General features: G+C 40.9%; 3 protein-coding genes across 5 annotated transcripts in view; 1 reads left to right on the top strand and 2 right to left on the bottom strand.

Annotated features, from left to right (window-relative positions):
• Positions 1-5,702, top strand: part of LOC115110402 (raftlin-2-like) — a 30,830-nt gene extending 25,128 nt beyond the window's left edge. Inside the window, exons 5-8 of one of the 2 annotated variants that reach the window (XM_029636020.2) lie at positions 781-887; positions 1,237-1,340; positions 1,438-1,531; positions 3,876-5,702. In XM_029636020.2, coding sequence (XP_029491880.2) covers positions 781-887; positions 1,237-1,340; positions 1,438-1,531; positions 3,876-4,085 — 515 coding nt within the window. In that variant the 3' untranslated portion in view covers positions 4,086-5,702. The remainder of the gene's footprint in view (positions 1-780; positions 888-1,236; positions 1,341-1,437; positions 1,532-3,875) is intronic. The other variant, XM_029636029.2, reaches the window with a different exon arrangement.
• A 214-nt stretch (positions 5,703-5,916) lies between these two features.
• LOC115110416 (MOB-like protein phocein) lies at positions 5,917-15,078 on the bottom strand. 2 transcript variants are annotated; one of them, XR_003860629.2, is made up of 8 exons: positions 14,942-15,078; positions 9,028-9,090; positions 8,652-8,752; positions 8,328-8,457; positions 8,148-8,227; positions 7,948-8,059; positions 7,763-7,824; positions 7,272-7,350 (listed from the first exon to the last, which is right to left on the bottom strand). XR_003860629.2 is itself a non-coding variant. In XM_029636056.2 (7 exons), exons 1-7 carry the CDS (start codon positions 14,999-15,001, stop codon positions 7,219-7,221), a joined length of 678 nt encoding a protein of 225 aa, XP_029491916.1. In that variant the 5' UTR covers positions 15,002-15,053; the 3' UTR covers positions 5,917-7,218. The 2 variants fall into 2 exon arrangements, 1 of the variants encoding a protein (XP_029491916.1); XM_029636056.2 differs by lacking the exon at positions 7,763-7,824 and having other exon boundaries at positions 5,917-7,350; positions 14,942-15,053.
• Positions 15,079-15,384: 306 nt separating this feature from the next.
• Positions 15,385-19,195, bottom strand: LOC135559484 (10 kDa heat shock protein, mitochondrial). The gene is made up of 4 exons (XM_029636068.2): positions 18,923-19,195; positions 15,985-16,140; positions 15,716-15,805; positions 15,385-15,590 (listed from the first exon to the last, which is right to left on the bottom strand). The coding sequence occupies exons 1-4, from the start codon at positions 18,923-18,925 to the stop codon at positions 15,540-15,542; spliced, it is 300 nt and encodes a 99-aa protein (XP_029491928.1). The 5' UTR covers positions 18,926-19,195; the 3' UTR covers positions 15,385-15,539.
• Positions 19,196-19,235: the final 40 nt, after the last annotated feature.

Genomic DNA, 19,235 nt, shown 5'->3' on the forward strand with positions numbered 1-19,235 from the left:
GCAGGTAGGGGCAGCAGGTAGGGGAAGCAGGTAGCCTAGTGGTTAGAGCGTTGGACTAGTAACCGAAAGGTTGCTGATCGAATCCCCGAACTGACAAGGTAAAAATCTGTCATTCTGCCCCTGAACAAGGCAGTTAACCCACTGTTCCTAGGCCGCCATTGTAAATAAGACTTTGTGCTTCATTGACTTGCCTTGTTAAATAAAATATTTTAATTAAATAGGGCTATCTTCTGTATACCACCCCTACCTTATCACAACACAACTGATTGGCTCAAACACATTAAGAAGGAAAGAAATTCCACAAATTAACTTTTTAAGAAGGTACATCTGTTCATTGAAAGGCATTCCAGGTGACTACCTCACGAAGCTGGTTGAGAGAATGCCAAGAGTGTGCTAAGCTGTCAAGGCAAAATGTGGCTATTTGAAGAACGTCACATCTCAAATATATTTTGATTTGTTAAAAAAAAAAGTTACGACATGATTCCATAGTTTGTCTCCACTAATTATACTACATTGTAGAAAATAGTAAAAATAAAGAAAAACCCTTGAATGAGTAGGTGTTCTAAAACGTTTGACCGGTAGTGTCCTTTCTTAACTATCTGGAATTCACTGCCACGTGTAGAGCATTGTTCACAATGCACTTCAGCCGCTACAGTAAAGGTATCTGCTGATGAACATCTGTCTACTGATTTGCATTTGTGTAACTCATAGCGTTTGAGTGTGTGTTTCCTGGTAGATATGCATTGTATGTTGATTGATAATCTGTGTGTGTTGTCTCAGGTGAGCCCGTGCCCAGGTCTCTAGAGGGGTTGTTTGTCTATGAGGAGAGAAGCACTGCCCCTCCTGCCAACGACACCATCGTAGTGGAGCAGTGGACCGTCATCGAGGTCAGAGAGCCGTGTGTGTGTGTTACGTATTACCTGTGTGTGTGTGTGTGGTTCAGCCAGTGAGGACCGGTGAATGTGTTGCAGTAGGTAGATATTCTCTGGGGAAGATCCTGTTGGGGGAGAGAGAGATTAGCATTACAATTACGTCTCTATGTGTGTCCAAGTAAACACAGCTCAAACAACTAGTTGTGGTGAATGACATTCACTTGCGAGCAACATAATGTGTCTCAGGAGTGTGTTTGTGTGCCAACAACCCTAATTGTAATACTACAAGATGGATAAACAAAGTGTAGAAAACATGCAACAATTGCCTGTGTCCAGTGTGTGACATCATTGCTGTGTTGTATAGGGTTCTGATGTGAAGACAGATTACGGGCCACTCCTTCACACACTGGCTAAGTTTGGCTGGTTGCTCACCTGTGTCCTGCCCACACCTATCATCCGCCATGACAGGTAACACACATAATTGATGTTTTGCTGGAACAAACTGGTCCATTTTGTAGACCGGGTCATCAGGCCTTGTATGAGGATTTTCCTTTCTAATATATAGATTGTGTGTCTCCAGTGATGGTAATCTGGCCACCAAGCAGGTGGTGTTCCTACAGAGACCAGTCAAGACGTCTTCAGTACCACAGAGGAACCAGGTGAGGGCTTGGCTTCAGTTAGCACAAAATACTACACCAGGAAAGTTGCTATTTTTGGGACAATACTGCCCCTTGTGGGTTTTTGTTATAAGATAAAGATGAAATCAGAGTGAGATTTTGGCATTATCATACTAATCAATGAATTGTATTACGTTAGCACTAGCAATGACACACATCTGTGCTGCATTCGATATGATGTTAGTTGTTTTAATTGGATATTCAGGCAGGATTTTGATGACATCCCTGACTATCTGCAAAACATTGTGTTATTGCATAGAACATTTTAAATCATCACAGGTACATGGTAGCAGTGTACATTTATAAACAATAAAAAATGAAAAAATCCTATTTTTCCTGACTACAGATGGGACTCTCAATCATGGCCGGTTGTGATACCGCCTGGAATTGAACTAGGGTCTGTAGTGACGCCTCTAGCACTGGGGTGCAGTGCCTTAGACCGCTGTGCCACTTGGGAGCCCAATGGACATTTAATTTGACATTAAACTCCTTTTCATCTGTTTTGGAAGAGCCCATTTCCGACACTCAGAAATGTTGATACTATCTCAGTTTCAAGATACTAACTCCAAGTTTTGAGGTAATAGAACATACATATAGGATATGTTTCGTCATTTGTTTCGTCAAATGTAATCAAATGTGGTTTATATTCAAACTTCGGGTGGCTAGGCTACCTAGACCTTATCATTCCAGAATTGACTGGAATTAATCAATCGACACAATAGTGATGACATACTGTGTGAGTAACCTTTTAATTACAGATGCAAAGGCCTTACACGATGCAACACTGCATAAAGCAAACTCAGCCCTGTTAGTTCTATTGTCCAATCGCAGTTGTCTATTTGTTTATTTTTAACCACATGACCTGATTTATAAAATATCTGGTTCCATCATATAAACATGTTTTCTAGTTGATTTATTGCTATGTCATACCCTCCAACTAGGGTCTGAAATTTTACCTGATTCGGTTAGTCCAGTGGTCCTCAAACCTCCCCTCGGGGATCCCCAGACATTTCACAATTTTGTTTTATTCCAGAACAGTTCACCTGATTCACTGAATAAAGGGCTTGATGATTAGTTGACAAGTTGAATCAGGTGTGCTGGTTCTGGGAAAGATCAAATACATGAACCGGCTGGGGGTCCACGAGGACAGGTTTGAGAACCACTGGGTTAGTCCACCAGATTAGGAAAAACTCTGGGCCCCAAGATATTTTGAGGTAGCATTGGCCTATTTATTTACTTTTAATTATCGGTGGGAATGGGCTTCCATAGTTTTGTCCAATCATAAACATGCATGCAGAATATTTCATGCAATCCTCTCATTGGCAGAATTAACATCTTTCAGTTGCACGGTCTGATTGAGCTGATCTGCCTGGCTCTCCCACAAAGCTCCCAGGCGGTCACACTCATCAATCTTTTGAACTTGCGAAGCCAGGACACTTGGCTTGTAACTGATATCAACTAGAAACAATCATGTTTACTCTCTTTCATGTAGGCTTTTTGTGGTTGTTGCTTTGATCACATCAGAAGCTCTATATTTTCTCATGTGCACTGTTATTTATTTATCTGTGTTGCCGATCTCGCGCCGTGGTCTACAAATGCTAGTTGTGGTAGTTTTTTTTCCAATGGGGAAAACAAATGATATTTGTTGAATATTAGGTGTACTGTAATACTTCTGGCATTTTTGGAAAGCTACAATTTATTTACCCCCCCCTTGACTGTTATGATGTGGAGAAAATCAGAGGTGTAAATAATCAGAGGTGTAAATAATCAGAGGTGTAAATAATCAGAGGTGTAAATAATCAGAGGTGTAAATAATCAGAGGTGTAAATAATCAGAGGTGTAAATAATCAGAGGTGTAAATAATCAGAGGAAATGGTCAGAGCTGTAAATGGTCAGAGCTGTAAATGGTCAGAGCTGTAAATGGTCAGAGCTGTAAATGGTCAGAGCTGTAAATGGTCTAACCTGTAGCCAAGTCTTTATAGCCTATAAGGTTAATTATGGCTGTCATTGGTTACAATCTGCCACAATATCAATGAAGCCAGCTAAGGTATATGAGGGGATAGCCATATCCAACTACTACTATCTGAATGTGCACATGATGGAAGTTAGCGGTAACCTAAATATTCATTATTTAATAGAAAAAGATGCACTGACTATTATGTGACAACATTGTCCAGTCGTTTGATAATAACTAAAGCTAACAAATGATAAAATGACAAAAATGTGACTAAGACTAAAGTATTTTAAGACTAAAACTAAATCTAAAATAGCTGCCAAAGTCAACACTGCATGCTAGACTCTTCCTCACCTCTTTGTCCTCTCCCAGGCGGGGTCCATGCAGAGGGACGTGGCCACTCATTCTGTGAGTCGTGGTGTGGGCAGCCCCCGAACACACCCCACTGAGGAGCTGTCCCCCACCGCGGGGGGTATCGGGGGGTTCCCCGTCTTCGGAGGGGGGTACCCCAGCGCCCTGTCCCACCTGGAGGAGGGTGGCTTCGAGCAGGACGACGGGGCGGCAGAGGTCACATGCATGTGAACCCTGAGATTAACACACAGATAATATTTATCCCTCTAATCTCTTCCCTAACCAAGAAGATCATAGATTAGAAAGCAAAACGTGGCACTTTTTAATGTATTTTATTATGAAGCCATACGCACCATTTTGAGGTGGTGTTATTTCCTTTTTTTTTTAAATTTTGTTGGGAAAACCAAGCAGTCTGTGTTCACTGACATTGAGATACTTTTACTCATACCCACATTCTTCCACACATACACTTATTAGTCATGATTCAAAAAGATCACATTGTTCACGCTGCACCTTTTCATGTGATGAGAACACAGACACACACATTCACACAACTGTCACCAGCACAAAGCAGGAAGCACAGGACACACCAGGAAGAACCTCTCTGTGCACAGGCAGACCTCTGGACTAATCTCCCTGTGACCCACAACACACCTGTTGGACAGATGTGTCCCAATGTTTTTGTTCTTCAGTTACTGCTCACGTTTCAGACATTGTTCCTGTTTTGGAAAACCTCCTCACCCGCTCATCCACCCTCCCCTTTAGAACTGCCAACACCTCTATTCAATCCAATTCAATACAACTCTCCTCGTTCTGACGTGACATCACGTCTGCTCAGGCTCAAGGTGACACGGTTCAGAGACGCAGCATATCTACATCCTGCCACCAGCTCCTCTCCCTCCTCTCCTTTCCCATAAACACACCCAGCAGGATGTAAACATTTATCAGGTGGACAAATAGACACGTTCGCTGTGTTGGCGGTACTGACAATATCCAGGTCAGACTTGTCTATGGGCCTGGCGGTGAATTTCAGCCATATTACAAACAGCCCTCTCTCTTTCTGTGATGGTTGTGTTTAACTCTGGGTGTTTGAGTTCAGGCCTGGAGAAGCTTGTTTGTACATTCATTTCTTGGGTGAGTTCAGATGTGTTTTTATATATATATACACATACACACAGAGAGAGATAGGACTGCCAAGCCACAGGGGTGCCTGGGTAAGTAGGAACGATTGAACAATATTTCAAACCTTTTTTGAGATGTACACATACAGTACATTAGAGCCATTGTATTCAGACAGTCTGATTGGTGCTAAACATCTATTGTTCACTAATCTGTTCATGATGTCATCATTAGTGTATATTTCTTAAGTATTTTATAACAATTTTACCAGTTGGCATCGGATCAGTAGATATTCTGTTCCTGCACCTATTCTGTCATTGGAAATTGCTGGTAGTTGTTTCACCATAGCTACATGGCACTGGTTATCAGGCCTCAATTGTTTCATTCTGCTCAGTGATGATGTAGATTCCTCTCCTCAGATCTTGAGACAAAAGCCCTAGTTTCTTCAGGAGATAGTGACAGTTGACTCTTTTGAAATGTTTGATCATGTGAAGGGAAACAAGCAAGGGCTTGTTGTATAAGAAAGCAACACCATGCTGCTGTACATATCGTAATGTTAACAGGAAGTATTACTAGAGATGCACAGACTACAAGTTTTTAAATTAGCTCCCTTTTTTGGGGATGGCGAAACAAATCAGTATTATCTACCTGTTGCAGTGTTTTCATTTTGGAGAAATTGTCATTTGTTGTCATTGGTGTTTTATCTCATTAAAAAGTGAATTTCCCTTTCTTGTTCCTCTGCGTGCAGTTGTATTCTCTGCTTAAGAAATATATTATATCCTTAAATACTGACCGATTTACTTTTAAAGCGCTTTGCCCCACATTCACATCTGCCACCTTAACCTTCATCAAGGTGTTGAGGCGTACACCTTAGAAATGAAGTGGCAAACGACAGATGGGGCCAATTTATACAAAGGGACATTTCAAAAAGTCAACAAGCACATTGGGTAACAGTCTTTTTATTAACAGACATCATGAAAATGTAACAAAATTCAGTTCATTAAAAAAGGAAAATTAAAAAGTGGGGCAGATAGACAAGACTCTCACAAAATAACTTTATTTTTTATTTTTTTACCTTTATTTAACTAGGCCAGTCAGTTAAGAACAAATTCTTATTTTCAATGACTGCCTAGGAACAGTGGGTTAACTGCCTGTTCAGGGGCAGAACGACAGATGTGTACCTTGTCAGCTCGGGGGTTTGAACTTGCAACCTTCCGGTTACTAGTCCAACGCTCTAACCACTAGGCTACCCTGCGGGGGGGGAATGGTGACGGAGGTATGTACTCAGAGCAACAAAAGCAGAGATTCTGAACCACAAATGGATCCATAGCCTCTAAACCCTACACACACCTGTACATTTGAGCAGATTGGATACAGAAGCATTATAGTCATAGCTTCATCTTGCCTTCCAATGGGCTGCATGGAAATGTCTGCATTTTTCCACCAATCCTCTCAGATCTTCCTGGAGTGGCAAGGGGTCCATTTACAATTCAGCAAGAGAGAACAAAGGCAACAGGGAGAATGTAAAGCACCAGGAAAACAAGATGGAGGGGGACATGGGAGAGCAGAGGTTATATACAGGGAGCCCATGAGTGTGCCTTTGTCATCAACACATTATGGTTTTATGTAGGTTGAGCAAATCCAGGTGCTTAAAATGTTAAAGCAAGTAGTGAGAGCCTGTCTGTAGTGTATAGCTGTTTCAGACCTGGGTTCCAATCAATGATGTATATAAACTCTGGATTGCTGATGCTATGCATTGGCTAATGAGAGGCTTTGGAGCCACCGGTCGGCCATATTGGCAGTCCATAGGAATTCCACTTGAATATTTCAAGGACAAAATTACATATATTTAAGTATTGTTGTTGTAGCGGGGCCAGTAACATTAGTACTTTTAAGGATGTTTAAAATTACATTTTTTACTTTTAGCTCACACAATTACAAATTATGCATGTAGCTGTCTGTAATAGAGTAAATGTGGCAAAAACAATTGTAGACATTTTTTTACAATGGTGCCAAGATGGGAGGCGTGGTGGCTTCAAAACAGCGCCCCCTGTCAGTCTAGTGTATATACAAATCATTGGTTCAAATACTATCTGAAATCTTTCAAATACTTTGAGCATTTGCTTTAGAGTGCCAGATGGGTGGGGTTTGCACATGTGGGACTTCTCTTGGTTCCATTGCAACAGGCAAGCTCAATCAAGCAGTATTTGAATACACGTCTGGTCTCCTGTGTGCAGCTCTCCTCTCAGGCCTCGCTCTCCCCGGCTGAAGCGTTCTGGACCTCCTCCTCCAGGATAGGAACGATCAGGTTGTCCTTGGACATCAGGTTATACTTCATCACAAAGCGTGTGAACCGATGGCACAGGAACGTCTCATTCTGCAGGGAGGGACATAGAAGGGAAACAAACAAGAGAATTAGGCTGAGTTAGGCTCTGTCCAGAAACAACCCATAGCACATACCCTCTAGACAGAGAGGTGACTCAAGAAAAGCAGTGTCTGATTCACTAGTTTATAGACTGTAGTGCCATTATAGCTTTGGTCTGCATGGGGTCATTACATTGACTACTGAGCCGGGATCAGTGGACCATGAAGTGAAGCTAATCATCTGCCCAGTTCTAGTAATAACCACATATCAGTGTTTCCCAAAGCATTTTAAGACTAATTCTAACAAACGTAGCCTTAAGATGCTTTTGGGAAACCTGGTCTGAAGCGCCACCTGTTGACTGAATTTGATACAACCACAAGATGGAACATAACTCATCTGGCAGAAAAAAAGCACAATAACTGACCTGATTCTTCTCAATTTCCTCTTCAACCTGGTGTACACTTGTGGATATGAGCTTTACATTTTCTAATTTAAACAAGCAGAAAAAAGCAGTTTGTGTCCCTGTGACGCTATTCTTCAGTTTCAATAAGAACGAGGAGCCAAAATCCAGGTCTATTTGGGAAGTGGGAACTTCCAACTACCACTTACCTCATACTTGTCGAATATCTGGCGATGGTGGAAATAGGCATGAGAGAATATCCTATAGATACGGCGACACACAGAGCCCAGCTTGGCTACAGAGGACTCCTTGATGCTCACACTGGGGAGAGAAGATTGAAAGTGTATGAGTAGGAAACCAAAGTATTCCTTTACATTTTGTGTGTGTGTGTGTGTGTGTGTGCGCTCACCGGCTGGGGAAATACTTGTTGCTGTTGAGAAGGCAGGCAGCTCCGTCCAGCGTGTGCCTGGTGTAGTCAATGGCAGGACACTGGACACAAACACACAGGCAATTGCATCCTGTGCCATGACAGGCTAAATTTAAAAATAAAACCCTGAGTGAATTAAATTCTGATTTTAGTAACACTCACCTCTTTGGGGGTTTTGTGTGCAGCACATAGGAAGATCCACTGCTCTGTGGCAGTCATCTGCGTGCAGGTGTCTGGGTGGCACTCACTCTGCAGTTTCACAGCTAGTCCATTCAGCTCCAGACAGAATTGCCTATAACAGAGAGAAAGAAGGGGTGGATGGGGGAATGGGGATAAGGAAAAAGATGAGTGAGACAACACCAAAATCAATTACTCTAATTGATTTGGTAGACACACTCAGTGTAGAGAGTCTAATCAGTCAAGTGTGTAGTTGGTATAGGGTCAAAGTAATACGTCTGGTAAGTCAAGTGAAGGAACGCAGTGTACCTGAGGTGCTCGTACTTCCACACTCCCTCGTCCTGTCCCTCTGGAGGCTCCAGGATCTTATCGATGTTAGAGCAGTCTGACCGGATGTTCTGCTGAATGTACTGAACATGGACAGGGTACCACTGAGGTTAGTCAAACATCCGGATTCGGCTAGCATCCTTGTTAACAGACTAAGGTTCTGACATGGATGACAATGATCACACTAGATAAGATGCTTTGTAGGTTTATAGGGCAGCAGCCATGTTAAAATAAGGCACAGCTCGTCAATGTCAGGCTTGACAGCAACAAACAGCATTCTGCAATCATGACACTTGAAGCTAATTTGAAGCTCAAAATGGACTCCTCAGTCATTCCCCACTGACTAACTCAACCAAACCTGTTGTACAGCCAGAGTGCTGTCCATCTCCTCAAAGGATTCATCCGGCCAATTGTAGAAATCCTGCAGTGAGAGAGGGACAAAGGGATAACGTTAATCATATTCACTGTATGCGCTCAATGGACAAACGTGTCACCTCTCAGCCTTCACACCATCTAGCCATAGACAGCATTGTTTACATTAGCTAGCAAACACTGTATTGGTTGACATGCTAGCTAACGTTAGCTAACTGGTAACTGTCAGCTATTTTGACATAGCTTGCTAGCTAGTGAACTGTAGACTTCAGCACTGTAATTAACTACCAAAAATATTTAGCATCAGCTAACTATCAAAAAGTCATTACTTGTGTTGACCTTATACTTGTAAAGTGCCCCAAATTACTTAGCTATACTGAACAAAACTATACAACAATTTCAAAGATTTTACTGAGTTACTGTTCATATAAGGAAATCAGTCCCTAAGCCCTAATCTATGGACTTCACATGACCGGGCAGGAGTGCAGCCATGGGTAGGCCTGGGACGGCATAGGCCCACCCACTGGGGAGCCAGGCCCAGCCAATCAGAATTATTTTTCCCCACAAAAGGGTTTTATTACAGACAGAAATACTCCACCCCCCCCTCCCTCCCTCAGATGATCCCATAGGTGAAGAAGCCAGATATGGAGGTCCTGGGCTGGTGTGGTTACAAGTGGTCTGTGGTTGTGAGACCAGTTGGACCCAGCCAAATTCTCTAAAATGACGTTTATGGTAGAGAAACGAACATTACAGCTCTGGTAGACATTCCTGCAGGTGCATGCCAATTGCATGCTCCCTCAAAACTTGAGACATCTGTGGCATTGTGTTGTGTGACAACACTACATATTTTAAGTGACCTTTTATTTTCCCCAGCACAAGGGGGCTTGTGTAATTATCATGCTGTTTAATCAGCTTCTTGATATGCCACACCTGTCAGGAGGGTGGATTATCTTGGCAAAATAGAATGCTTACTAACAGGTATGTAAACACATATGTAAATAACATTTTTGAGAAATAAACTTTTTGTGGGTATGGAACATTTCTGTGATTTTATATTTCAGCTCGTGAAACACTTTACTTGTTGCTTTTATATTTTTGTTCCGTGTAGATGAACGTTATCAATACCAAATGTAAACTAGGTTGGCTACTAAATTAGCTTGCCAAAAGATAACGACCCTACCGCTACGCTTGTTTACATTGAGCTGCACTGGGATTGGAACTCAATCATTGTTACATTAAGACACCATGGAGCTGGCGCGAGATATGGGTCGGAAAATGTACCTCAATGCTGGAATGGGATGTGCCGCTGTACTCCAAATTGTACATTTATCCACCCTGCTCCATCAAGAAGATTGAAATTCTACCACTTTTTATCATTGATGCATACGCCATCTAATAGGACGCTGAAACTGAATTCCACATTCCTCTCAATAACATTATTTCCTGTAAAAGTCTTAAGGCCTGTATGTATTGCATTAAAAACAATGGCATAGTCCTTCACCATCACTGGAATTACATATCTATTAAAAAACTCTACATAACAATACATTTGTCCATTTCAATAAATAATTGTGTCAGTAACAAAATACCGTTCTCAAACCATCTATAGAAAAATTATGTATTATTATATTTTATGTCTTTGTTATTCCAAATCAAACATCTATTAGGGGAGAAGTTACGTTTATATACAATTAACCAGAATAGTAACACCTGCTTATGGAAATTGGATAATGTAAGGGGAATTTTAATGAGCTCAGTTACATTTTTGGAAAAATTCAATGCCACCAACCTTTTCAAAAACAAGATTTGGAATAATATTCCAAATCCTATCTGCAAATTGGATGTAATTCTTGATCCACCTAGTCTTAAAGATAATATCTGATGTACCAAAATCAAGCACATTTAAACCGCCCAGATCTAGAGCATTACACAATACACTATTTTTTAAATAATGTGGTTTATTCCTCCAAACAAAATGTAAAAGTTTCAAGTCTACTTCTTTACTTGTTGCGTGGGGAACATCCAATGCCATTGCAGCCATTGCAGTCTCGATACTTCTTCAGTTTTTGACAGCAATATGTGACCATTTAACAACCAAGCATCAAACCTCAACATTCTCAGTGATGGGAGTCAAATTTTAATTAGCCCTTTGTTTGGTTTTTACATATCTTGATGCCCAGGTATGTAATAACATTTTATGGGAATACAGGCAATATCAGCCAAATCATTAGATTGATACTTTAATGCAAAATGTTCTATTTTATTTCAAAGTCAAACAAGATAGAAGAAAATACATTCAAACACAGCTTTTTATAGACTCTGTTCTACCCCCCATTAGGTCATTTAATTGAGCTATTGCATCCATGTCTGAATGACTTGTTTAAAGTAATTGCCAAATCTAAAGAAATCCAGTGTTTCAACACATAAAACTATACTCTGCCGAATCGAATGCCTTACAAATAAAATAGAAATATATTTTTGGGGGATTGACAAATAAAACGGTCGTAATTTGAAAGGTTACTTTAATCTATCAAATCTAAAACCAAAGAATATTATTACGAATGTGCCTCCCTCTCATAAATCCTGATTGACAATCATCAGTAATTGTTTCAAGACATCTTTAATCTTTCTGCAAAGATAACAGTTAACAATTTGACATATTTATTTAAAGTTATAGGCCTCCAGTGTTCTAATATTAAAGCATCTTTATTAGGCTTTGGTAAAGAGATTAAACCTTGAGACATCAAAGAAAGTAACTTCCCCATTTCAATAGCTTCTATGAATACAAATTTTTTAAATCACAAATGTCATCTTGAAATACTTTATAAAAAATTCACTGGTTTGACCTTAATTACCAGATGATGTCTTTCTTAATCTCTTCCAAAGATATATTTTGGTCACACATTCTTTTGAACTCCACATCAATACACAAAGCATTCTCTTTTATGGAGGACAGAAAAGAGGTTATATCGCCAACATTATCCCTTTTAGTATATCATTTACCATCGAACTATGTAACAAAGCAAGACATTTCCTTTGGATTTCTGAAGTATGTCCATTAATGTTCAATTTAACCAAGGAGAGTTCAGCATTTATTTTTTCCAAGTAAAAAATATATTTCGTGTTTTTCTCACCTTCTTCCATCCACTTTGTTCTTGATCTCAAATCAAATTGTATTTGTCACATGCGCTGAATACAACAGGTGTTTTAGACCTTACCGTGAAATTCTTACTTACACGCCCTTAACCAAAAACGCAGTTCAAGAAATAGAGTTAATAAAATATTTACTAAATAAACGAAAGTTACAAAAAAATCTAATAATTCAAAAGGTAACAAGAAATTTACATAACAATGAGGATATATACCGTGGGTAACGGTAGAGTCAATGAGCGTCGGTACAGGTTAATCGAGGTCATTTGTAAAGTGACGATGCATAAATAATAAACAGCGAGTAGCAGCAGTGTAAAAACAATGTAAATAGTCCGGGTGGCCATTTGATTAGTTTAGTTGTTCAGCAGTCTTATGGCTTGGGGGTAGAAGCTGTTCAGGTGCCTTTTGGTCCTAGACTTGGCGCTCCGGTACCGCTTGCCGTGCATTAGCAGAGAACAGTCTATGACTTGGACCTTCCTCTGACACCACCGCCTACCCTCTGTAGCGCCTTACGGTCAGATACCGAGCCGATGTCATACCAGGCGGTAATGCAAACGGTCCGGATGCTCACGATGGTGCAGCTGTAGACCTTTTTGAGGATCTGGGGACCCATGACAAATCTTTTCAGTCTCCTGAGGGGGAAAAGGAGTTGTCGTGCCCTCTTCACAACTGTCTTGGTTTGTTTGGACCATGATAGTTTGTTGGTGATGTGGACACCAAGGAACTTGAAACTCTCGACCCGCTCCACTTCAGTCCCGTCGATGTTAATGGGGGCCTGTTCGACCCTCCTTTTCCTGTAGTCCACGATCAGCTCCTTTGTCTTGCTCACATTGAGAAAGAGGTTGTTGTCCTGGCATCACACTGCCAGGTCTCTGATCTCTCCCCTATAGGCTGTCTCATGGTTGTCAGTTATCATGCCTACCACTGTTTTGTCGTCAGCAAACTTAAGGACGGTGTTGGAGTCGTGCTTGACCACTCAGTCATGGGTGAACAGGGAGTATAGAAGGGGACTAAGTACGCACCCCTGAGGGGCCCCAGGGTTGAGGATCAGCGTGCCAGATGTGTTGTTGCCTACCCTTTACCACCTGGAGGCGTCCCGTCAGGAAGTCCAGAATCCTTAAGCTTTGTCCTCATATATTATTTTAATAATGTGCTCGTCTTGATGACTCAAGTCCTCTTGTCCATAGATGCTAACAATGTCTTTGATTATAGACTTTTTGTCTTAGCAATGGTCAACTTTCTGATTTCCCAGTATGCACCATATAACTTCAACAAGTTTGCCTTATTCTAGCATTCAGTTCTAATAGATTTAGCTGCAGTCTTGAACCGTTCATCAGCCGGAAGTGTTTTGTTAAATTTCTGGTAATTGTTATTTTTCTGTCCATCTGTAGATGCTACGAGGTTGATTGAAATTTTTATTTAATTTAAATGTTTTACCTTTATTTAACCAGGCAAGTCAGTTAAGAACTCATTCTTATTTTCAATGACGGCCTAGGAACAGTGGATTAACTGCCTGTTCAGGGGCAGAACAACAGATTTGTACCTTGTCAGGGGGTTGAACTCGCAACCTTCCGGTTACTAGTCCAACGCTCTAACCACTAGGCTACCCTGCCACCCCAGGGGCCATGAGAACAGAGGTTTCAATAGAGACATCTACTCTGGATATTAAACAAAAATCGATTCTTTATTGCTTGGACATATATTTGCAACACAATGTATATTGTTTTATATATATATATATATATCTCAAAACCATCAAATCCCAAACATAAATTCAATTTGGAAGGATTATTCATTCTTGTAGCTCAGGAGGTAAGCAATCCCATTGAGGATCCCCAATAGAATTCCAATCCCTTCCAAAATTCAGTCTGGCATCCACAAATATATCTAAAAGTAGATGGATTTCCTGCTAAAAATCTTGAAATAGGTTTTTGTTTTTGAACTGTTATTTGTAGCATAAATGATTTTTGTAGCTTCCCAAAATAAAAAGACCATTCACATCTATAACTAAAATGAACCATCTTCCAGAATGATGAGCCTTACTATTGATTACTTTACCTTTAAACTTCCCTTTCAAAACTGCCAAGCCAGCAGAATGGTTACTTCCATAACAGCACTTTGTGTTGAACAATGGAGATTAATTGTCTGGCACTGAAATTCCAAAATGTGTGCAGTGGTTACTGCTAGCTAGCATGAGAACAAAAAGAGCAGTTGTCCATTAAAACTAGCAGTATTCTTCTCGATGTATCAGTGTGGATACATGTACAATTTGGAGTACAGTGGGATATCCCCATCCCATCCCTGCATTGAGGTACGTTTCCTCACCCATATCTTGCACCAGTTCAATGGTGTGGTTAGAGGTTAATATACCCATGATTGCGTTCCTACCCCAGTGCAGCTCAGTCGTAAACAAGTGTAACAGTAGGGTCGGCATCTTCTGGCAACTACGTTAGCTAGCATCAATTAGTTACTTGCTAGCTATCAAAAGTGGTTCTCTGATAGTATTCATATTGGGATTTTAGTCTAGCTAGATAGTTGGCAAACTAGACACGTGTCGAAAAGTCTGCTGTGCAACATTTTTAGCAAGCCAAGTTAGCAAGCTACTAACGTTACTGGCTTGCAGCCCCGACCCTTCCTGTGTTTTTCAGAAGCCATCACCGAAATTAAATTCACGGTTGAGGTAAGGCCACTAATGATCACCGATGGCCTCTTCACCAAATGCAATCGTATTCAAATTTCTAGAAACATACCTTCGCCTTGGTTCCAGGCCTATTCCTCCTCAGAACTGCAGTACCCTCCGCCATGACCATCTCGACAGAATGCCCGGATGCAAATGATGCACAAGCTTGTGTGACGGATAACAAGAACTGGGATTGGGAGTAGTGAGCTACCAAATGGTTGTCATTCCTCCAGAGATATCACTGACACTGCACATTTGCTTGTTTACGTACATATGTGTGAATCATAGTATTTGAAGAATACAAGTGTATGCAGGGGTGGAAGGACCTTTTACCAACACCAGTTCCTTCAACAAAATGTTATGCAGATCTGATTCTGTATATTCAACTTGTCTTATTCAGAGTGTTGCAGGTGGGGGCCTGTGAAACACACTCCTCAGCCTGAACAGTCCCCACTTGCACATAAAATACATCTCAAATCCTCTTTTCATATATCTGCTCAGGAGATACACATCCAGATTCAATAGTCCACTTTATTATTGTAACAAAACATGATCAGAATTATTTACAATTGAATAACATTAAAAAAAAACTAAGACATGAACGAGGCAACAATCTTCTCTAACAGGATGGATGGGGGTTACAGGGACGTTTTACAGTGAAACAGATTTTACTCTACATATTTGCCAAGGATGTCAGCATCACGGAATAGGAAGTATTCCTGAAAGACAAATTTAAATAGACAATCAATACACAAACTAATGAATACAGTAGTAGGACATAATTTCAATTTATCACTTATCATACATCTAATAACAATAAAGTAGAAAACAGTTCTAGACATGCCTTGTCTTCCAGGTCGACTTTAGTTCCTCCATACTCTGGCAGAAGGACCGTCTCTCCAACTTTGACACTCATGGGTGTCAGCTTCCCTTTCTGAATGAGATCAGTAGAAAAAAAGGATTTCTATATTGTATCTGGGCATTGTGAAATCTGATAAGCCAGTTAGACAACTCAGACAGACTGTAAGCCACAATTGTAGACCGACTCCAGTTAGTTACACAAATCATACATAAGCTACTGTTTAGCCAGAGAGTCAGATCGAAGTAAATTACCTGGTTTGTGGAGCCTGGTCCCACTGCCACCACTGTGGCCTGCAGAACCTTGCCTTGGGCCTTCTCTGGCAACATGATGCCCCCCTTTGACATAGTCTCCGCAGCCAGACGCTCCACCAGCACCCGGTCAAACATGGGAAGGAATTTCCTGAAAGCCTAAAAGATGTATGAGAACGGTTTTATGACGGAGACAACGGTACAACAAAACATTGAAACGGATTTAATCTACATAGCTCATCTGAGGTTGAGAAGTGTTGGACTCTTCTTCAGTGAGTGCTTGACATTCCAATTGTTATACCCTCAAATTGCCACTAGCTAGAGTTTTATCCATTGTGTGACCTGAAAAGGGCTTAAGTAATACAAATGCACGAGGGGCCCCTTCAATAGCCAAAAGGAGATGTGTTGTAATCATCTGCCATCATCTGCTGAAAATAAGGACAATTTTGTGGGGGACTGTTTATTTAACTAGGCAAGTCAGTTAAGAATTTGTTCTTATTTACAATGACAGCCTACTCCGGCCAACGCTGGGCCAATTGTAAGCTGCCCTATGGGACTCCCAATCATGGTCAGATGTGATAGAGCCTGGATTCAAACCAGGTACTATAGTGACACCTCTTGCACTGAGATGCAGTGCCTTAAACTGCTGTGCCACTCTGGAGCCCCAGTGTACACCATTTCCAAGAGTTCCTGGCTTGGTAACTGTAGTTGCTCTTTTTGAAAGGCTATTTTTTGTGAACATCCGAAATGAATCACATCTGTGAAAGAGACTTTTCATTTGGCTCCTTGACTTGCATTTAAGGTTAGGCCTACTACCATTTAAGCGCTACTGAAAAAAAGCAAATAAACATATCTTTTAGCTGAACGTATCCAAATGAGCTTGCACACGGAACACAAGAAACTAGTCACTAAAGGTATACATAAACCTACTACAGGTTAGTGGTACTCTATGCAAAATAGTTGGAGTGAGTGAAGCTGACAATATGGTGGATGCCCCACAGGCTGTGGAGATTCCGTGTCGTTCAACAGTTTTAGGGAAACTGATATGCTGATCGTGAAGGTGGATTTTGTGGCTTTTATTGTATATGTGATTAATTGTCCTGCCCAAATGAACAAGGAGTCCAAGGAACTGGCCATGATTGTATTTGCAGCTGAAAGGTTATTGGGTCTCCAGGACTTCACGGCCGAAACATTGCAAGGAATACTGTGCAAAGATGCTCTTCCTTCTCAAGCCCCAGAGTCTGAAGGGATCAGAGTTGACGTTTAAAGGACTAAAGGAGTACATTAATTTGTTTCTTTGGCTTTTATTTATTTGGGAACAATACAAGTATTACAACCCATACAGTGGGTGGCGACATACACCTCACATTTTTGCCATAGAAAAATAATTAGTGGAACCTTCCTCACAAATGATTTCCTGTGCAGTTCCTCACAAATGATTTCCTGTGCAGTTACAAGTAGAGGGTTTGTTACTGCCCTTGACTACTAGCAGTGTCCAGGCAATTTGCAAGTAGAGCCTGCCAAAGGCAACAAAGACACCGTTAGTATTCACTATTGAAAAGATGTAAAGCAGCATTTCCCAAAGGGGTGCACATTTGGAGTTTTGCCCTAACACTACACAGCTAATTAAAATGATCAAAGCTAGATGATTATTTGAATCAGCTGTGTAGTGCTAGGGCAAAAACCAAAACGTACACCCTTTGGGGTTCCGAGGATCGAGTTTGGGAAACCCTGGCTTAAAGCAAGCAATTGTTAGATATCTGATGTAGCACAATCTTTAAGCTAAAACTACAAAAAAAATAAAAAGGGTATGGATTCTCTCTGTGGCCTGCATAATGCAAGGAGTTTAGGAGTCAACATTTTGAAGATTTGCAACACCAGCTGCCTGTCTGGTAACAGATGTATCTTTGACCTTGAATGAAGGTTGTCGGTGAGACAGGGGACAGTTTGTGGTTCTAGGCTGTTGACTCCTGGGCAGGGCTCTCCAACCCTGACCCACAGATAAACTTCAATACTAATCATGGCTTTGATGTTAGACTAAATTCCAGAACAGGTCAGGGAGTGTGCTCACACACCCCCACATGGGCCCAAAAATCTATCAAACTTTATTTGTGTCACATTCTTCCTAAAAAGGTGTAGACAAACAGTGAAACCTGGGCAAGGCTTTGTGGGGTTTAGTAGGCTCAAGGACCCAGACGTCAAGAGATAACATTGAACAAAAACAAATCATTTGAGGTCTGTTCTTCAGTGACCAGGGTTTCAGATCCCATTCTAACATCTTTAGAATACTGTGCAATATTCCCAAGCAGAATTGTGCAATCTAGTGCGGCAAAATGTATGGACAAATAAAATGCTGTGACGCTGTTGAACATGGGGTCACGGCTTCTGCGTTACCCGGAACTGGTTGATAGCCGGTAATTCCCTTTTTCGTTGTGCAAGGGCAGACAGTGAAATAAACTAGAACATACAATAGGTCAAATAAAATACCACACTTGTGCACATATCAATTTAGATTGCAACAGCAAATGCTTCTACTCATCACTTTATTCGTTATTCATAGTTCACTAGTACCCATCAACTAGTGCCAATTATCTAATATATATATATATATATATATATATAGCCAACGATTTTGAGATTGATGGCGCAAAATAGCAAGTAATCTTGAGCTCGCTAATTTAGCTATCGTACAATCAGAAGTGTGGAACAATGCACTGCAGATCGCATAGGTCACTATATGACACGCCTTTACACAGTAACCGTAGCTAGCTAATCTGATAAAGTCCTCCTGTATTCTTGGTCATACCTGACCTTGCCTGCGAGAAATCAAAGCATAGGTTAGCTAATACAATAGGAAACTCGGAATGCTAACTCTGCTAGTGACAAACTTGGCATCCTAAATTATATTCTAGCTATGTGTTTTTGATAAATAATGTCTTACCATTTATGTGAGAGACCTTCTAATGTTGAGCACCGACTTCTTTGAGCGTGGATTTGACACACTGAACGAGTCCCCACGTGAGGAAATATCAAGAAATGGTTCACGCATGCGTGTCTTCAAATGTCCTTACTTTACAGTTCCTGGACAGTTTCAGTTCCAAAATATTCCGTTACCCCCACAGAATGCAAAAGGCAGGTGTACATATAGAAGGAACTCGCCAGGACAGTTGTGAAGAAATTATAATTTATGTTTCATGTGTTCTCATGTGATTGCAGTTTGCAGCAATGTTGCACAAGGTGTCAACTTTGAACCC

The sequence above is a fragment of the Oncorhynchus nerka genome, linkage group LG3 (genome assembly GCF_034236695.1).
Source record: "Oncorhynchus nerka isolate Pitt River linkage group LG3, Oner_Uvic_2.0, whole genome shotgun sequence".
Lineage (NCBI taxonomy): Eukaryota > Metazoa > Chordata > Actinopteri > Salmoniformes > Salmonidae > Oncorhynchus > Oncorhynchus nerka.